This window comes from Paramormyrops kingsleyae, chromosome 3, assembly GCF_048594095.1.
Source record: "Paramormyrops kingsleyae isolate MSU_618 chromosome 3, PKINGS_0.4, whole genome shotgun sequence".
NCBI lineage: Eukaryota > Metazoa > Chordata > Actinopteri > Osteoglossiformes > Mormyridae > Paramormyrops > Paramormyrops kingsleyae.
In genome coordinates this window covers 33166289-33179466 of record NC_132799.1, presented here as the reverse complement: position 1 = coordinate 33179466, position 13178 = coordinate 33166289, and the positions used below count along the sequence as shown (strand labels likewise).

The 13178-nt window shown below is 46.5% G+C and overlaps 1 protein-coding gene and 1 long non-coding RNA gene across 6 annotated transcripts in view; one reads left to right on the top strand and one right to left on the bottom strand.

The window, feature by feature from the left end:
- LOC111843408 (liprin-alpha-2-like) overlaps positions 1 to 12289 on the top strand; it is a 252407-nt gene extending 240118 nt beyond the window's left edge. For 3 of the 5 annotated variants that reach the window (XM_072710195.1, XM_072710199.1, XM_072710197.1), the window contains 11 exons: positions 2396 to 2477; positions 4860 to 5060; positions 6485 to 6547; positions 7152 to 7184; positions 8430 to 8605; positions 8747 to 8844; positions 8930 to 9105; positions 9249 to 9317; positions 9516 to 9663; positions 10197 to 10287; positions 11151 to 12289. In XM_072710195.1, coding sequence (XP_072566296.1) covers positions 2396 to 2477; positions 4860 to 5060; positions 6485 to 6547; positions 7152 to 7184; positions 8430 to 8605; positions 8747 to 8844; positions 8930 to 9105; positions 9249 to 9317; positions 9516 to 9663; positions 10197 to 10255 — 1105 coding nt within the window. In that variant the 3' untranslated portion in view covers positions 10256 to 10287; positions 11151 to 12289. The other 2 variants (XM_072710196.1, XM_072710198.1) reach the window with 2 other exon arrangements.
- Positions 512 to 8823, bottom strand: LOC111843409 (uncharacterized). The gene is made up of 3 exons (XR_002838154.2): positions 8706 to 8823; positions 7139 to 7243; positions 512 to 921 (listed from the first exon to the last, which is right to left on the bottom strand). It is a non-coding gene; the product is annotated as an uncharacterized lncRNA (long non-coding RNA).
- Positions 12290 to 13178: the final 889 nt, after the last annotated feature.

Sequence of the window (13178 nt, the reverse complement as noted above, 5' to 3'; positions counted from 1 at the left end):
GAAAACTCAGATTAACAAAATGTCATTCCAAGGAGCAGAAGTGTTTTCCCCATATAGATCCCATCTTACTCCAACAATCACGCTCATATTTTGATTGTCAAGTGTTTGAAGCCTGAGGCAGCTACTTATTGTTGCTAAATGTTATTGTTACTAAACATTCTAAGACGTTTTCCCATGAATAAACTTCATTCAGGGCAATTCACTGGATCTTGAATAATAAATGGGAAATAATATGTTCTCAGACCTAAGTCTTATTGAGTAATCCTCCATTGGTGGTGTCCTATTGATTTCCCAGTACGGGCAACTTCCGTAGTTTTCTGTTTATGGAAAATGACCTTCCCACTGGAGCCACTCAATACATCTCCAGCCTCCCGCATCACAACCATTCTCCTTTGGAGCGCCGACGCGGAAACGAGAACCTGTCCTGAAATGATTTGCCCGTCCGTCCACCACCACCATGTATTGTTGTCCCATTTCCCCCCCCCCCCCCCCCCCCAAATTTTACCTTTGGGTTATGTAACACTGCGTTAAGGTCCTGTTGCTGGAACATTTGGCTACTCATGGATGACGTGAGGAGCTTCGAGAGAAAGACAGACAGACAGACAGAGACAGAAAGTGACAGATAGACTGACCATTAATCGTCGAGGGAAAGTCTTAATGCATACCTGCGTGGAAGGAAGCTGACTGCTTCCTCTTCCTTTGTGCCTGATTACAGTGTATATGCTCATTAACATTTATGTCTTTTCCATCATTCTCTCTCTTTCCCCCCGGTCACATGACACTAAGCGGGTAAGTTAGATAGCGGCGCTGCTGCACCCCTGCATTGTTGGCACCATGGCATTGTCCTCTTCCCGTCCTTAGTCTGGGCCCTCTATCTCTGTGTCTGTTGGCACTGGTGGTACGCATCGCTGGGCCCGGCACCTGTGAATGGAGAGCCTTCATTTGATTTACTGTGGTTGGATGTTACGTCGTTCCTATTCCCTCTCCCCCCCCCCCCACCCCGAGACTTGAACATGCCATGCATCGATAGCTGGGCAGACTCTCTGTGGAATGTCGGTCCCTCCTTTCCCAAGATGCATCCTGCTTGTACGGTTCTCTGTGCGTGTTTGTATGTATGAGAAAAAAAAACGGCACTTGTTCTTGTCCCGATTGGTCCCGGTTGTTGATTTTTTGGTCGCCCGGATGTTTTTGTTAACCGTTGTAACCATTTCTGTTCCCAGCTGCTTTCACTGGACACGGTTTGCTCATGGGAGTTTTGCTTACAGAGAAACATACCGAGGGCAGACCGAAAACTAACCAATCAGATTGTGGAGGAGGTGTGTTCAAGCACCTAGAGGAGGTGGATCAACCAATCAGGTTGATTGGTTGATCCACCAGGTCTTGGTCCCTCCTCCTCTAGTTGCTTGGACACACCTCCTCTACAATCTGATTGGTTATCTCTCTAAACCAATCATTTTTTGTTTTGCCCTCAGAACATTTTTGCATAACTAAAACTCCCAAGAGCACATGATTTAGATGCAGACACACGTGAAATTGATTATTCAATAAAAAATGCTCACCATCATTGTTTAAAAAAATCAGTTTTGGTAGAAAAAGCAGTTTCCACACAGGAGAAACTCATTAAAACCCATAACAAGCCTAGTTTACGAAACGCACAGGAGCTAATACACCAAGGACTTTTGACAAAGGCTGGCAAGCATTATTTATCTGCTTAAGGAATCGACTACAGATCTTTGTTAACGCCACTGCTTCAACCAGAGCTGCACTTCAGAGGGTCCTGGTTTTTACGTTACTAGTACTAATACTGACCCTTCTCCTTCTACTTGACATTGGGCTTGTGACAGTCACAGGATTCCCTAATGTAAGCTTTCAGCACCATGCTATACCAGTCAGGGGACAGCAGAGGGCGGGCTTCTGATAAGATGCATCTCTCCTTAATTCTCTTGCTTGAAAAGGTGGCTCGGAGAGCTCGCTGCATCTCCAGCACTATAATCGCTAACGAGCCAAGGTTTACCAGGGGACCATCATTCAGTTCTTTCACCCACGCAACATCTCCAAGGCGCTATATTTAGTGCTACTTAATGGACGTACCTCACATACAGAATGTGATTCATAATAGAAGTATCTGCGCATTATAATTTCAATGCTAGAGGATGTTTTTTCTGAAATGAGGTTTTTATTAAAACTTCTCTCGACAGTCATGTGACTCTGTCCCCATTGCGGCATCTCCCTCCGTGTGATTGGCTGCAGTGCCACCTGGGGTTGTCTTTCTGCTGAGAAACACCCCCCACCTCCCTTCATCAGAGTGATGAAACATGGCACGTGTGTTCCTCCCTCTGTGTCGTGCTGATGCTCCGCCCATGACTCCACCCCCATGTCTCCCCCCATCCAATAGGCATGAACTACTGGAGGAGGCGAGGAGGAAAGGCCTGCCTTTCGCCCAATGGGACGGCCCCACCGTGGTGGCCTGGCTGGAGGTAGGCCCCAGGCTCACCCACACACAATGCAAACCAGGCCACTCCTCTAAATGAGCCCTATAAATGATATTATAAACTTTTAGTTATTGCTTTTCTTGAGTTCTCAGCATTTTTTGCTGTTTAATCATGTTGCTGGGGATTATTGTGCCCTAGAATGCAGTATAAATTATCCCAAAGTTTATGATTCCTCATAGCTGAACAGCTTCCGTTATGAACCACACAGGAGGACCTGATAGTTAAAGGTCTGCAAGGTGTTGTACAGACAGCCTTCATTACATCTGTCGTTTACATATACAGTCAGTCAAGCTACAACGCATGACATCACACCTCAAATCTGTTTTAACACAATTAAAATATTAGTATCCAAGTCCAATGTAACACGGAATCGCATTTGTATTGGCATGATTTTCAGTCGAAGGGAAAAGTATTAAGCGAACTACAACACAATATGGTCTTGGTGAGAAACACTACTTGCACACAAAAACAGCAAGTGAACGATAGTGATGTCCAATTTATGAAGGAATCTTTCCTTTGAACCGGTTCTTTTCAGTGAATCGGTTGAACTGATTTTCATATCTAAAAAAATTGAACTTTTTGTACATCCACACATTACCTAGGTCAAAGTCTTAGATTCTAAAAATATTTGACAAATTACCATATAAAAACACACAAGTAGTTTGTTATTATTATAAAATTTATCATTGTCCACTGTTATTACTGTTTTACTTTTTATTTAATTGTCATTATGTGTAACTTACAAAGTTTGGGAGTCATTTTACTCTAACTTACAGAAGTGAGATGTTTATAATATTTATTAATATATACTTATTCTTCCTTATTTATAATGCATAACGGCTGTTGGTATCATTTCTAATTTAATTTATCTGGTTTGGCGCAAGTTACTAAGTTTTGGAGTTGCATTCCCTGAACCCTATTTTTCCCCTCGGATAGCATGCGATTTTAGTGAACTTGAGGTTTTCAGGAGCGCATTAGTTGCATTGTCGCAGTACTGACTGTACCTCGTGTTCCCTTGTACAAATTTAATGCATGTGAGTTCTTAATCACTTTTCAATTGCTCTCAAATTGCCCTCAAAAATAAGCTTATTTCTGTTATTCCGTAAACAGTTTTTAGTTGCATGAGTGTGGAGAACGATGAGATGCTTCCTCTCATGCATCCTTCAGACTTGTGGCAATAAATACAAGATAATAAACAGCAAATAATAATTGGGCAGAGAAAACTCTACACCTGCTCATGCAAAAGGCACGGCGTAGCCAGCAGAATGTGGGAATAGTGTCAAACGATTTCCGTGCATAATTAGCTTTTGTTGAGGAGTGTATTTGCTGTAATGTATAATGTTTTATGCCTAATTACTGTCTTCAGCAGGTCAGTGATGTCTGACCTGTGATGCCGTAATTGTGCTATGTGGTTAATTATGTTATAAAGCGATGTCACTTACGGAAGAAACCCAATAGGTTTTGCTATTATGCATTTCTAGAGCAGTATTATTGACCTTTGCTGCCACCTGCTGGCAGAAAACATTCTTCTAGGCCTGGCATCCTAACCTTTTCCGGACCGGATAGACAGAGCAGGGACCCCCCCTCTTTGCACATTATAAAATCATGTCCTATATTAACATGAACATTAACTACATTAACCTGTTTATTTATGAATGAATATAAATGACCCTATGAACCTGTTTATTTACTTTGACGCTTCCAATGCAAAAACTACAAACATAATTGACTGAGGCTTATAATTTTTATTTTTTTTGCATCTCATTTCTGTTTCACTTCACATATTTTTGAGGTGTCTGTATATATAGTTCACGTAACTTGCTTATCACTATGAGGTGTGGATAGTGTTTATTTTCTTGTTTTAATACAGATACTTAAAGTACAAAGTGTAACGAATTAAGTGGGACGGTCACAGTGTCTACATTGCAGTGGAGGTTATATATAATCATGATCATACAAATAAGAAAACAAATGGACAAATTACAATATTACCGCATGCATCACCGGTCTACTGGATAACATTAGTCACACTGTATGTGACTGTGCTCATTAACGTTGTACATTTTCAGCTTGCATCACGTTAGTCTCTATTGTCCCATCAGGGCACCTGGACAATAGCATTTGAGCTGAATAAAGACTCTGGATGACAACCAAGAGAGCATATTTAATTCAGAGAGCACTTTACAGTGATTATTTATCAATGGTTTAACATAATACCGGATTGAGTTTATATAAAATTTCACAAAAGTACTTTGTATATATATCTCAATATTTTCCATGAAGTGAGCTGAATGTTCGATTGCAAGTCAAAGAGATCTCTGGTGTCTGTCATCTCCCCCCCCCTAACCACCCACCACACTGTCATAGCTCTGGCTGGGAATGCCCGCCTGGTACGTGGCAGCCTGCCGCGCCAACGTGAAGAGCGGCGCCATCATGTCGGCCCTGTCGGACACGGAGATCCAGCGGGAGATCGGTATCAGCAACCCGCTGCACCGCCTGAAGCTACGCCTGGCCATCCAGGAGATGGTGTCCCTCACCAGCCCCTCGGCGCCCCCCACCTCCCGGACCGTGAGTCCCCAAAGGGCCTGATGGCCCATTGCTTGTTGCACCACAATGGAGACTTATACTGTATGTTTCCTATTACCATCTCCACAGGAGCTGTTATGGTTGCTCTTTGAGTTGCCATAGTAACACCTGATAAATTGCCCGCTCTGTTGCAGTGCAAGCCTGCCGGCTCTCCGCGTACGCTAATGCGTATCATCGGCACACTTGAGTCAGGCGTTGCTTCCATTAACAAGCAGATGTGGTCGTGATGGCATGCCAGAGGAGGCACGGAGTGGATTGCATGGGGAGCAAATTACAGCACGCAGCACAGTTCCTGAGGAAGCGATTATGTGTGCGGGCCATTCCTGGGCCCTTGTGTCACGCTTCAGTTTCTGCCTGAACACAGGATCTCGCAATGGCAGCCATCCCCAGACTGAAACCGGGAACGGCATGTTATTCCCGTGAATTATTTTGTTTTACAAGCATGAATAATGTAACCTTGAGTTGCTTGGGTGTAGATATCACTGCCGTTAACTAGGATACAATGTTTAGGCTACAGACAGAAATTCTTTCAAAAGGAGAATATATCAGCAAAAAGTGATGGCTTATTATGATTAATCTCCTCTGGGGAGTAAGGTGAACCTGTGGCATCTCAAGTCCTGATCTTAGCTATCTTCTCATAGAAACACGGTGAGGCTTTACCCGCATTCTATGCCGAGGGACAGTCCTTATTCTTGTATGGCGCAAAGGTGAACTTGTTAGAGCTTCTAAGAGTTTGGTAAGAGACCAGAGGATTCTGGGAAAAAGACTCTAGCTGCTTGTAACTAGGTGCCTCCCTGGAGGCTGCCTTTGGCTGCTTAATGTTCCCTGTAAGCCAGGGATAGTGTCTACAGTGCAGAAAATTGAGAGCAGGCAGGTAGCACATTTCTAGGATACCATGACTCAGAAGACTTTACAGATGGCTTAGGTGTTTAGAGGACATGGCAGCCTCAGAAAAGCAACTTACACCAGAGGGAGGACTTACAATTTACATGTGCTCCTTGGGATTCAGACCCATAACATTTGCATTGTTAGCAGAACGCTGTACCTGTCGAGTGACAAGAGTTAGTATTCTGATTTGTGGTGTATTATTGGTACTTAAGTTCAACTTGACTAAACATCAGCTTAAGCTAATAGTTTGAGCTGCTCGATACTGGTCTTCCTGCTCATCCTCTACTCGCACTTGTTGCTTTGTTTGTGTCTAACCCTACGACTCACTCAAACGCCAGCACAGCCGCTTGTGGTCCCGGCCCCTCGTGTCTGCCGACCCGGGAGAGCGCTCTGCTTGCCTTCTGACCCTGATGCCGTAACGCCGTTGGCTTACAGTGGTGCTGCTCTTCTTCTTTAACGCTGCTTGACTGGCGCGGATCGCCGCTGTCGCTCGTGGGGGCCCCTCCCCATCCCGGTAGCCCTCGGGCAATGTCTGGGTGACCCACGAGGAAATGGAGACTCTCGCAGCTCCCACCAAAATGGTCAGTGCATAGCCCCTCCCACCGAGAAAGTATGTAAAGATCTGAGGGTGCCCCCCCCCCTCAAACAGCTCATAACATAGACAGCTGAATAAGCACATTAGTGGGTCAGAGAGACCCGTTTGCTAAGAACCCAGAATCGTAGTGTATTAGGTTTTGCATCACATTAAAATACACAAAAGTACACAAAAATAACCACATTACAAATATAAAACATTTATGTAAAACATTGCAAAATAGTTAAATATAAATAAAAATGATTTAGCAGGTTTGCACACCTCTGCGCAGGTGACATAGAGTTTGCGAGATTTAATTTGCATGCAATTTGCATCCTGGGGGGGAAATGACAGCCCTGCTGAAAGTAAGAATAATGTGTGTCCAATCTGTAAACCAAGTGAAGCCTGTCAGCCGGGAATGTGATGAAAGAACCTTTCTGTGTCTTTACGTCTGTGTCTGAAATGGCTGAATCCTACAGGCTTGAATACAGCACTCGGTGAGGAACCGTAACCATGAAGTCAGTATGCGTGGAATCGGCCATGTTTAAGTGTGCAGCCTGACTATCGCTGTCTTCTTTCATGTTTTGAACATGCTCACCCTCATGCCGCAGAAGTCCGAGTCCGAGGAGGGAAGCTGGGCACAGGTGAGCAGGAGACTTTAGCCGTGGGACTTATAAAGGAGCAGTGGCAGTGGTCTGCTGGTCTGAAATAAACAGGCGGACACACTGAAATGAACAGTACAATCAGCAGAAAGCCCAGTTACTGCTGGGAGGTATTAGTGGCCCAGTAATCCCCAGGTACAGCACACTGTAGTACCAGTTACAGGGACGATTCTGTAAGCAGTATCTGTCTTTACTGAGGCTATATGAGAATGTGGCTTAGACAGAACAGTGGAAGGCAGGAGGCTGAATTAGGATTCAGTAACCTGGCGTTCAGTAACCTGGCGTTCAGTATCCTGGCAGTCAGTATCCTGGCAGTCAGTAACCTGGCGTTCAGTATCCTGGCAGTCAGTATCCTGGCAGTCAGTAACCTGGCGTTCAGTATCCTGGCAGTCAGTATCCAGGCAGTCAGTATCCAGGCAGTCAGTATCCTGGCAGTCAGTAACCTGGCGGTCAGTAACCTGGCGTTTGGTAGCCTGACGTTCGGTACCCTGGCCTTTAGTAGCCCGGTGTTCAGTAGCCTGGCCTTTAGTAGCCCGGTGTTCAGTGGCCCGGCATTCGGTAGCCTAGCATTTGGTAGCCTGGCCTTTAGTAGCCCGGTGTTCAGTAGCCTGGCCTTTAGTAGCCCGGTGTTCAGTGGCCCGGCATTCGGTAGCCCAACATTTGGTAGCCTGGCCTTTAGTAGCCCGGCGTTCAGTAGCCCAGCGTTCAGTAGCTTACCTTTTCTTGGTTGCTTGACTCATTTAACTCTCATTCCCGTAGTTCGCTTGCATTTATCTAGAGAAGCCTGGCAGGTGATGTATTTAGTAGAAATGCAAGGAAAAGACGTCTGAAAAATGAAACCATTTCAGAACAGGACACAAAAAAATCTCTGTGGGAAGTTTTGTCTCCAAGTGAATGTTTAGGGAATACCAGCCAGAATCCATCTGAAAACACAGGCAAATTGATTGTTTAGGGGTATTGAGTAGGCATTAAGAAAGTGTTTTTAGATCTGAATTATTCACTTACTAAAAGAACTGTCCAGTGTATTGGAATGTGTTGCCCTAAATCACAAAGAACAAGGTGCCAAGTTAGATAACGGCCCCATACATCAACGTAGACTGAGGCTTTAGGTCTGAACCCGTGTGCTAGAGGTTTACAGGAGTCCACCAACACTGAGGAGCCTCTTGGAAGGCCTGGAGAACTCGCTGTACTCGCAGTTGGCCTACAGGTGGCGTCTGTCCCTTTCAGACCCTGGCATACGGCGACATGAACCACGAGTGGATCGGCAACGAGTGGCTGCCCAGCCTGGGGCTGCCGCAGTACCGCAGCTACTTCATGGAGTGCCTGGTGGACGCCCGCATGCTGGACCACCTCACCAAGAAGGACCTCAGGGTGCACCTCAAGATGGTCGACAGCTTCCATAGGTATCTCCCTCTCGTCGTTTGAACATGGGTCACATGCGTAGTCAGAAATTGGATCTGAAATTGAACTGGGGCACTGGGTCGAGCGTCGGCCTGCGCTTACTTCTGTTGACCTCTTGGGGTCCTCATTCCTCATTCCAACAGGACGAGCCTGCAGTACGGAATCATGTGCTTGAAGAAGCTCAACTACGACAGGAAGGAGCTGGAGAGAAGAAGAGAACAGAGTCAGCACGAGATCAGAGGTATGTGGTGTGTGACTGGTGGCTCAGGGGCCATGCTTTACCATCTCTGACCACCGGGGGGCGGGCGTCTCTATCTGGCCCACAGATGTGCTGGTGTGGAGCAATGAGCGCGTGATCCGCTGGGTGCAGAGCGTCGGCCTCCGTGACTACGCCAACATCCTGCAGGAGAGCGGCGTGCACGGTACCCTCATCACCCTCGACGACAACTTCGACTACAGCAGTCTGGCTCTGCTGCTGCAGATCCCCACCCAGAGCACGCAGGTGAGGAAGTCCCACACGGAAGTCAGGAACCCCCCAGTACACAGAGACATAAGGTCTCTGTAAGAGGTCTCTGTCTTTACATTATTAAAGACAGCAGAGACCAGTCGTAGTCGCTTACCCCCCTGTGTATACCCCACCCCCAGGCACGCCAGATTCTGGAGAGAGAGTTTAACAATCTGCTGGCCCTGGGCACGGACCGCCGGCTAGATGAAGTGAGTCGCACTAAGAGGTTATGGTGGTACAACAACTGGGCCTTGGAACCGGTACCGGTTTCAGGCCTGCGATGTTACCAGGAGTGGGTTGTTGTTGGGGGAAAGGCTGTTATCAGAGGAAGGAGTGAGCTCTCTCTGCGATTCGGGGGGGATGGACATCATCCTGAGCTGACCCGGTTCCCTTGGCCCCCGCCACAGGACTTCCAGCGCGGCTCGGCCTGGAGGAGACAGTTCCCACTTCGGGACGTGCACCGGATCAGCATGATGCCTGGCTCCGCCGAGACACTGCCGGCCGGATTCCGGCTCACCGCTACATCAGGCTATTCCCGCAGGATACCACCCGATGGTGAGCGGGGGGGGGGGGCTCCCAGCCGTCTCACACAGACAGCCTGGCAGGGGGGGGGGGGGCTCCCAGCCGTCTCACACAGACAGCCTGGCAGGAGGGGGCATTCTGACAGTGTCCTTGTCATTCTCTCCCTGCTGGGGGCCACATAGCCCTCTATGAGGTGCTGGACGACAGTCCTGATGACTTGTTTTTGGACTGGGTTCAAGGTCAGCCATCTTGGAGTAGTCCGCCCCCCACCCCACCCTTTTTGTCCTCCCCCCCCCTCCGAGTCAGCATGGTATTCAGCGGTTCGGCAGACATGTTAACCTGAGACATCCTGTTGTTCTGGCCAGTGTGAAGCAACACCCCAGTCAACCCATGTTTTCCATGTTCTCGTCTCTGATTCGCCATTACAGAAAGCCCCGCCCCCTTTTAACAGCCAAGTGGCGTGCCATGACTTTGTCTGACCCTCTCCTGCTTGCAGTGTGCCCCCCTCCCTCACTCACACCCCTCCTGTGCGATGCTGCATACTGACCCGGTTCTGTCCCCCACAGCGGGTCCGGCCACAGTGCAGAGGCTGGACAGCTCAACCGTGCGCACCTATTCCTGCTGAGCAGCCAATAGGAGCGAGCCGTGCTGAACCCTGTGAGTGCTCACGACGTCCCCCGTCACGTTCGCACTGTTAATAGTCACATTTCATGGTTCAGGTTTCATGGTTTTTTGTACATTGCACATACAGTACTATACAAAAGTTTTAGACTGTCAAAGAAAATGTTAAAAGCCATTTATCTAGATAGTAAGTGTATATTTGCTGACTTTGTAATACTATTTAAACATCAGACCATATGTAAAGTAACGTTACAAGAAAAACTAACAAGAATTTTGTTTCCAAAAAGTAACTGATATCTTGCTGGATGGCTAGATGAACCACTTCAGGTCCCAAACCTCTCCTCGGGGGCACGTCACCCGTTCCATGTGTGTGTTAAATTAATCACCACCAGCTCATTAATTAATTAACTTAATTAGTTAAGTGAGGTACTGACTTATAATGTCATAGTTTTTTTACACCAACATCAAAAAATCATTTAAACATCATTTTCTTTAACTGCATAAGACTTTTTCACAGTACTGTATGTACTAAATTTAAATTAAGAATCGACAGATGAACTTTAGTTTGTTGTACGTTTCCTCTGGAACTTGTTCTGAATAATTTAACGGTTGAGGTTTTGGAAAAGTGTGCTCACCCTTCACTGAAGGCTTCTGGGTACACGGCAAATTGGTAATATATATGATTTTAAAGAATCAAAAGTCCCTTCAATCTGAAGCTTAATAACATCACTAGTGCACGCAGAAAGATGTGTATGCAGCTGTTGGCACAGCTAAACATGTTGAAAAAAAGTCACAAATAAAATCAGCATCCCACCCAAGGGTTTAAAAACAGCGTCCAGCGATGACACTTCACTGGGTGACTGACAGCACCCCCCCCCACCCCCGCTCCTGTCCACCAGGTCGAGATTCCTCAGACTGGGGAGGGCGAGCGAGTTTGCCGGAGGTCCGGCGAGACACACTGCCAGGGAGCGCCCCCTCTGGTGGGCACGGGCCGGGCCGCCCCTCTGCTCCCACTGCCGACTGCGGCCTCTCTCCAACTGCCCTCCGTCAGCATTCCTACCCTTTTCTCGTAACTAGTCACACAGTACATATGCTTTAACGGAACCTATAGGCTGTATGTAAAATAATATAAATATGTTTTTATATATAATACATATAAATGGGAAAAAAACATACTCAAGCGTGTGCATATAATATTCCAGGATGCCATTTAAATGTTGGAATAATGCTGCTATTTGTACCCTACTTTCCATGAAGCTGTTTTTCTTTTTTGTATGTTAATGTTTTTGATCCCAGCCCGCCGGGTTTGAAGTACATCACGGCGATAGCGCCACCTAGGGGGTATTTTAAAATCGGCTGCGTCGCCCTGGCAACGGTGACGCGGCTCCACCTTTATAACTGCGAAAGCCAGCCTCCGCTTTCTGTAGGCGTTCCACCGGCACAGAGGGGTTCTGGGAAAAAATGCGCAGAAGCACGTTGTCAGAGCCTGAGCTGACAAGCGGTGGTATTAACACAGATTTTGTATTAGAAAAGGAGCGATCCAGGATATTGAAACTTGAATCAACAATCTGTAAGCGGGAGGAGACACAGATATCGGAAAGCTGACTCGGAAGCTTCTGGACCAAGCTGGCCTTTTTGTTATAGATCACACTGTAGTCACTTTATCAGCAGAAATATCTGAAAGACAGTCAGAACCTCGCAGTGCATCGTTGACCTGGGCTATTATTTAATTTCTTTTTTTTCTCTCGATGGACCCAGTGCTTGCTGTGATTTCCTCTGGTGTATCTAACTGTCAGCTGTTATTTTTTAACGTAGAAGTGTTGAGCAGAGCTGAGGAGATTCCCTTCCTGATTATGACCCAAGCCGTCTTTTAGTTATTTCTGCCACTAGACCCGAAATGTTCGGTTTTTACACTCTGGGTTTGCACGTATGGAACGATGATTTGTGTCCATGATTATTTATCACTAACTGTTTTATGGCCAAGAATGAATTGTGATTCGACGGGTTTTCGTTGTCAATAAAGATGAAGTGTCAGTAACTGGCAGCGACTCGTTCCGTTATGTACATTTCAAACCACCACAGGGTGGCGCTACAGCACCATTTATGCACAAATATTCATCTTTTCTATACATACACACACGCACCGCTTGGAACATTGAACAACTAAACAGAACAATTCGTCTGGGAAGCAAAATACCATTAGATGGCAGAATGTGTAGTTTTATACAAAAACGAGAGTTCCTTACGGGAACCAGCTGCTTGTGTCTTTAAGGTACCTGAGCAGCCAGGACTCCTAGAAATAAAAATGAGTTAATTTCTTCGTGAGACAGGCTGTGAGGTTACGCTTCACAGTCCTGCACGGTTGGCTTAGCGCATGCTTTCGGCTAAGGTGAAGGCCAGTAGAGGAAGATCGAGAGAACATGGTAAGCGACAGAATGAACAATGAGAATGAGACTGGCCTGCTCTCCGTGGCCTAACAGACCTGTGGGTAGCAGATGTCGCAGGTGAATGGAAACGTACTGCTACACGAAGTCCGTGTCAAACAATGTCTGATCCAACAGATTAAATAAACCGCATGTTGAAAGGCCTCTGCCGACAAACAGACATGGATTAAGGAAAATAGTGAGTGAATGAATGAATGAAAGTTGCATTTAAATAGCGCTTTTCACCCAAAGCACTTTACTTAGGCAATGGGGAGCCACTTCAACCCCCACCACTGTGTAGCCCCCACCTGGATGATGCAGCAGCAGCCAGTACACTCACCACAGAGTAGCCAAGGTGGTGAAGGGGCAAGGAGAGAATTCACCAGTTAGGTGATTAGGTGGCCAGGTTTACCCAGGACATCGGGGTACCACCTCTACTCTTCCGAAAGACACCGAGGCATCTTTTATGACCTCAAAGAGTCAGGACCTCAGTTTTATGTCTCA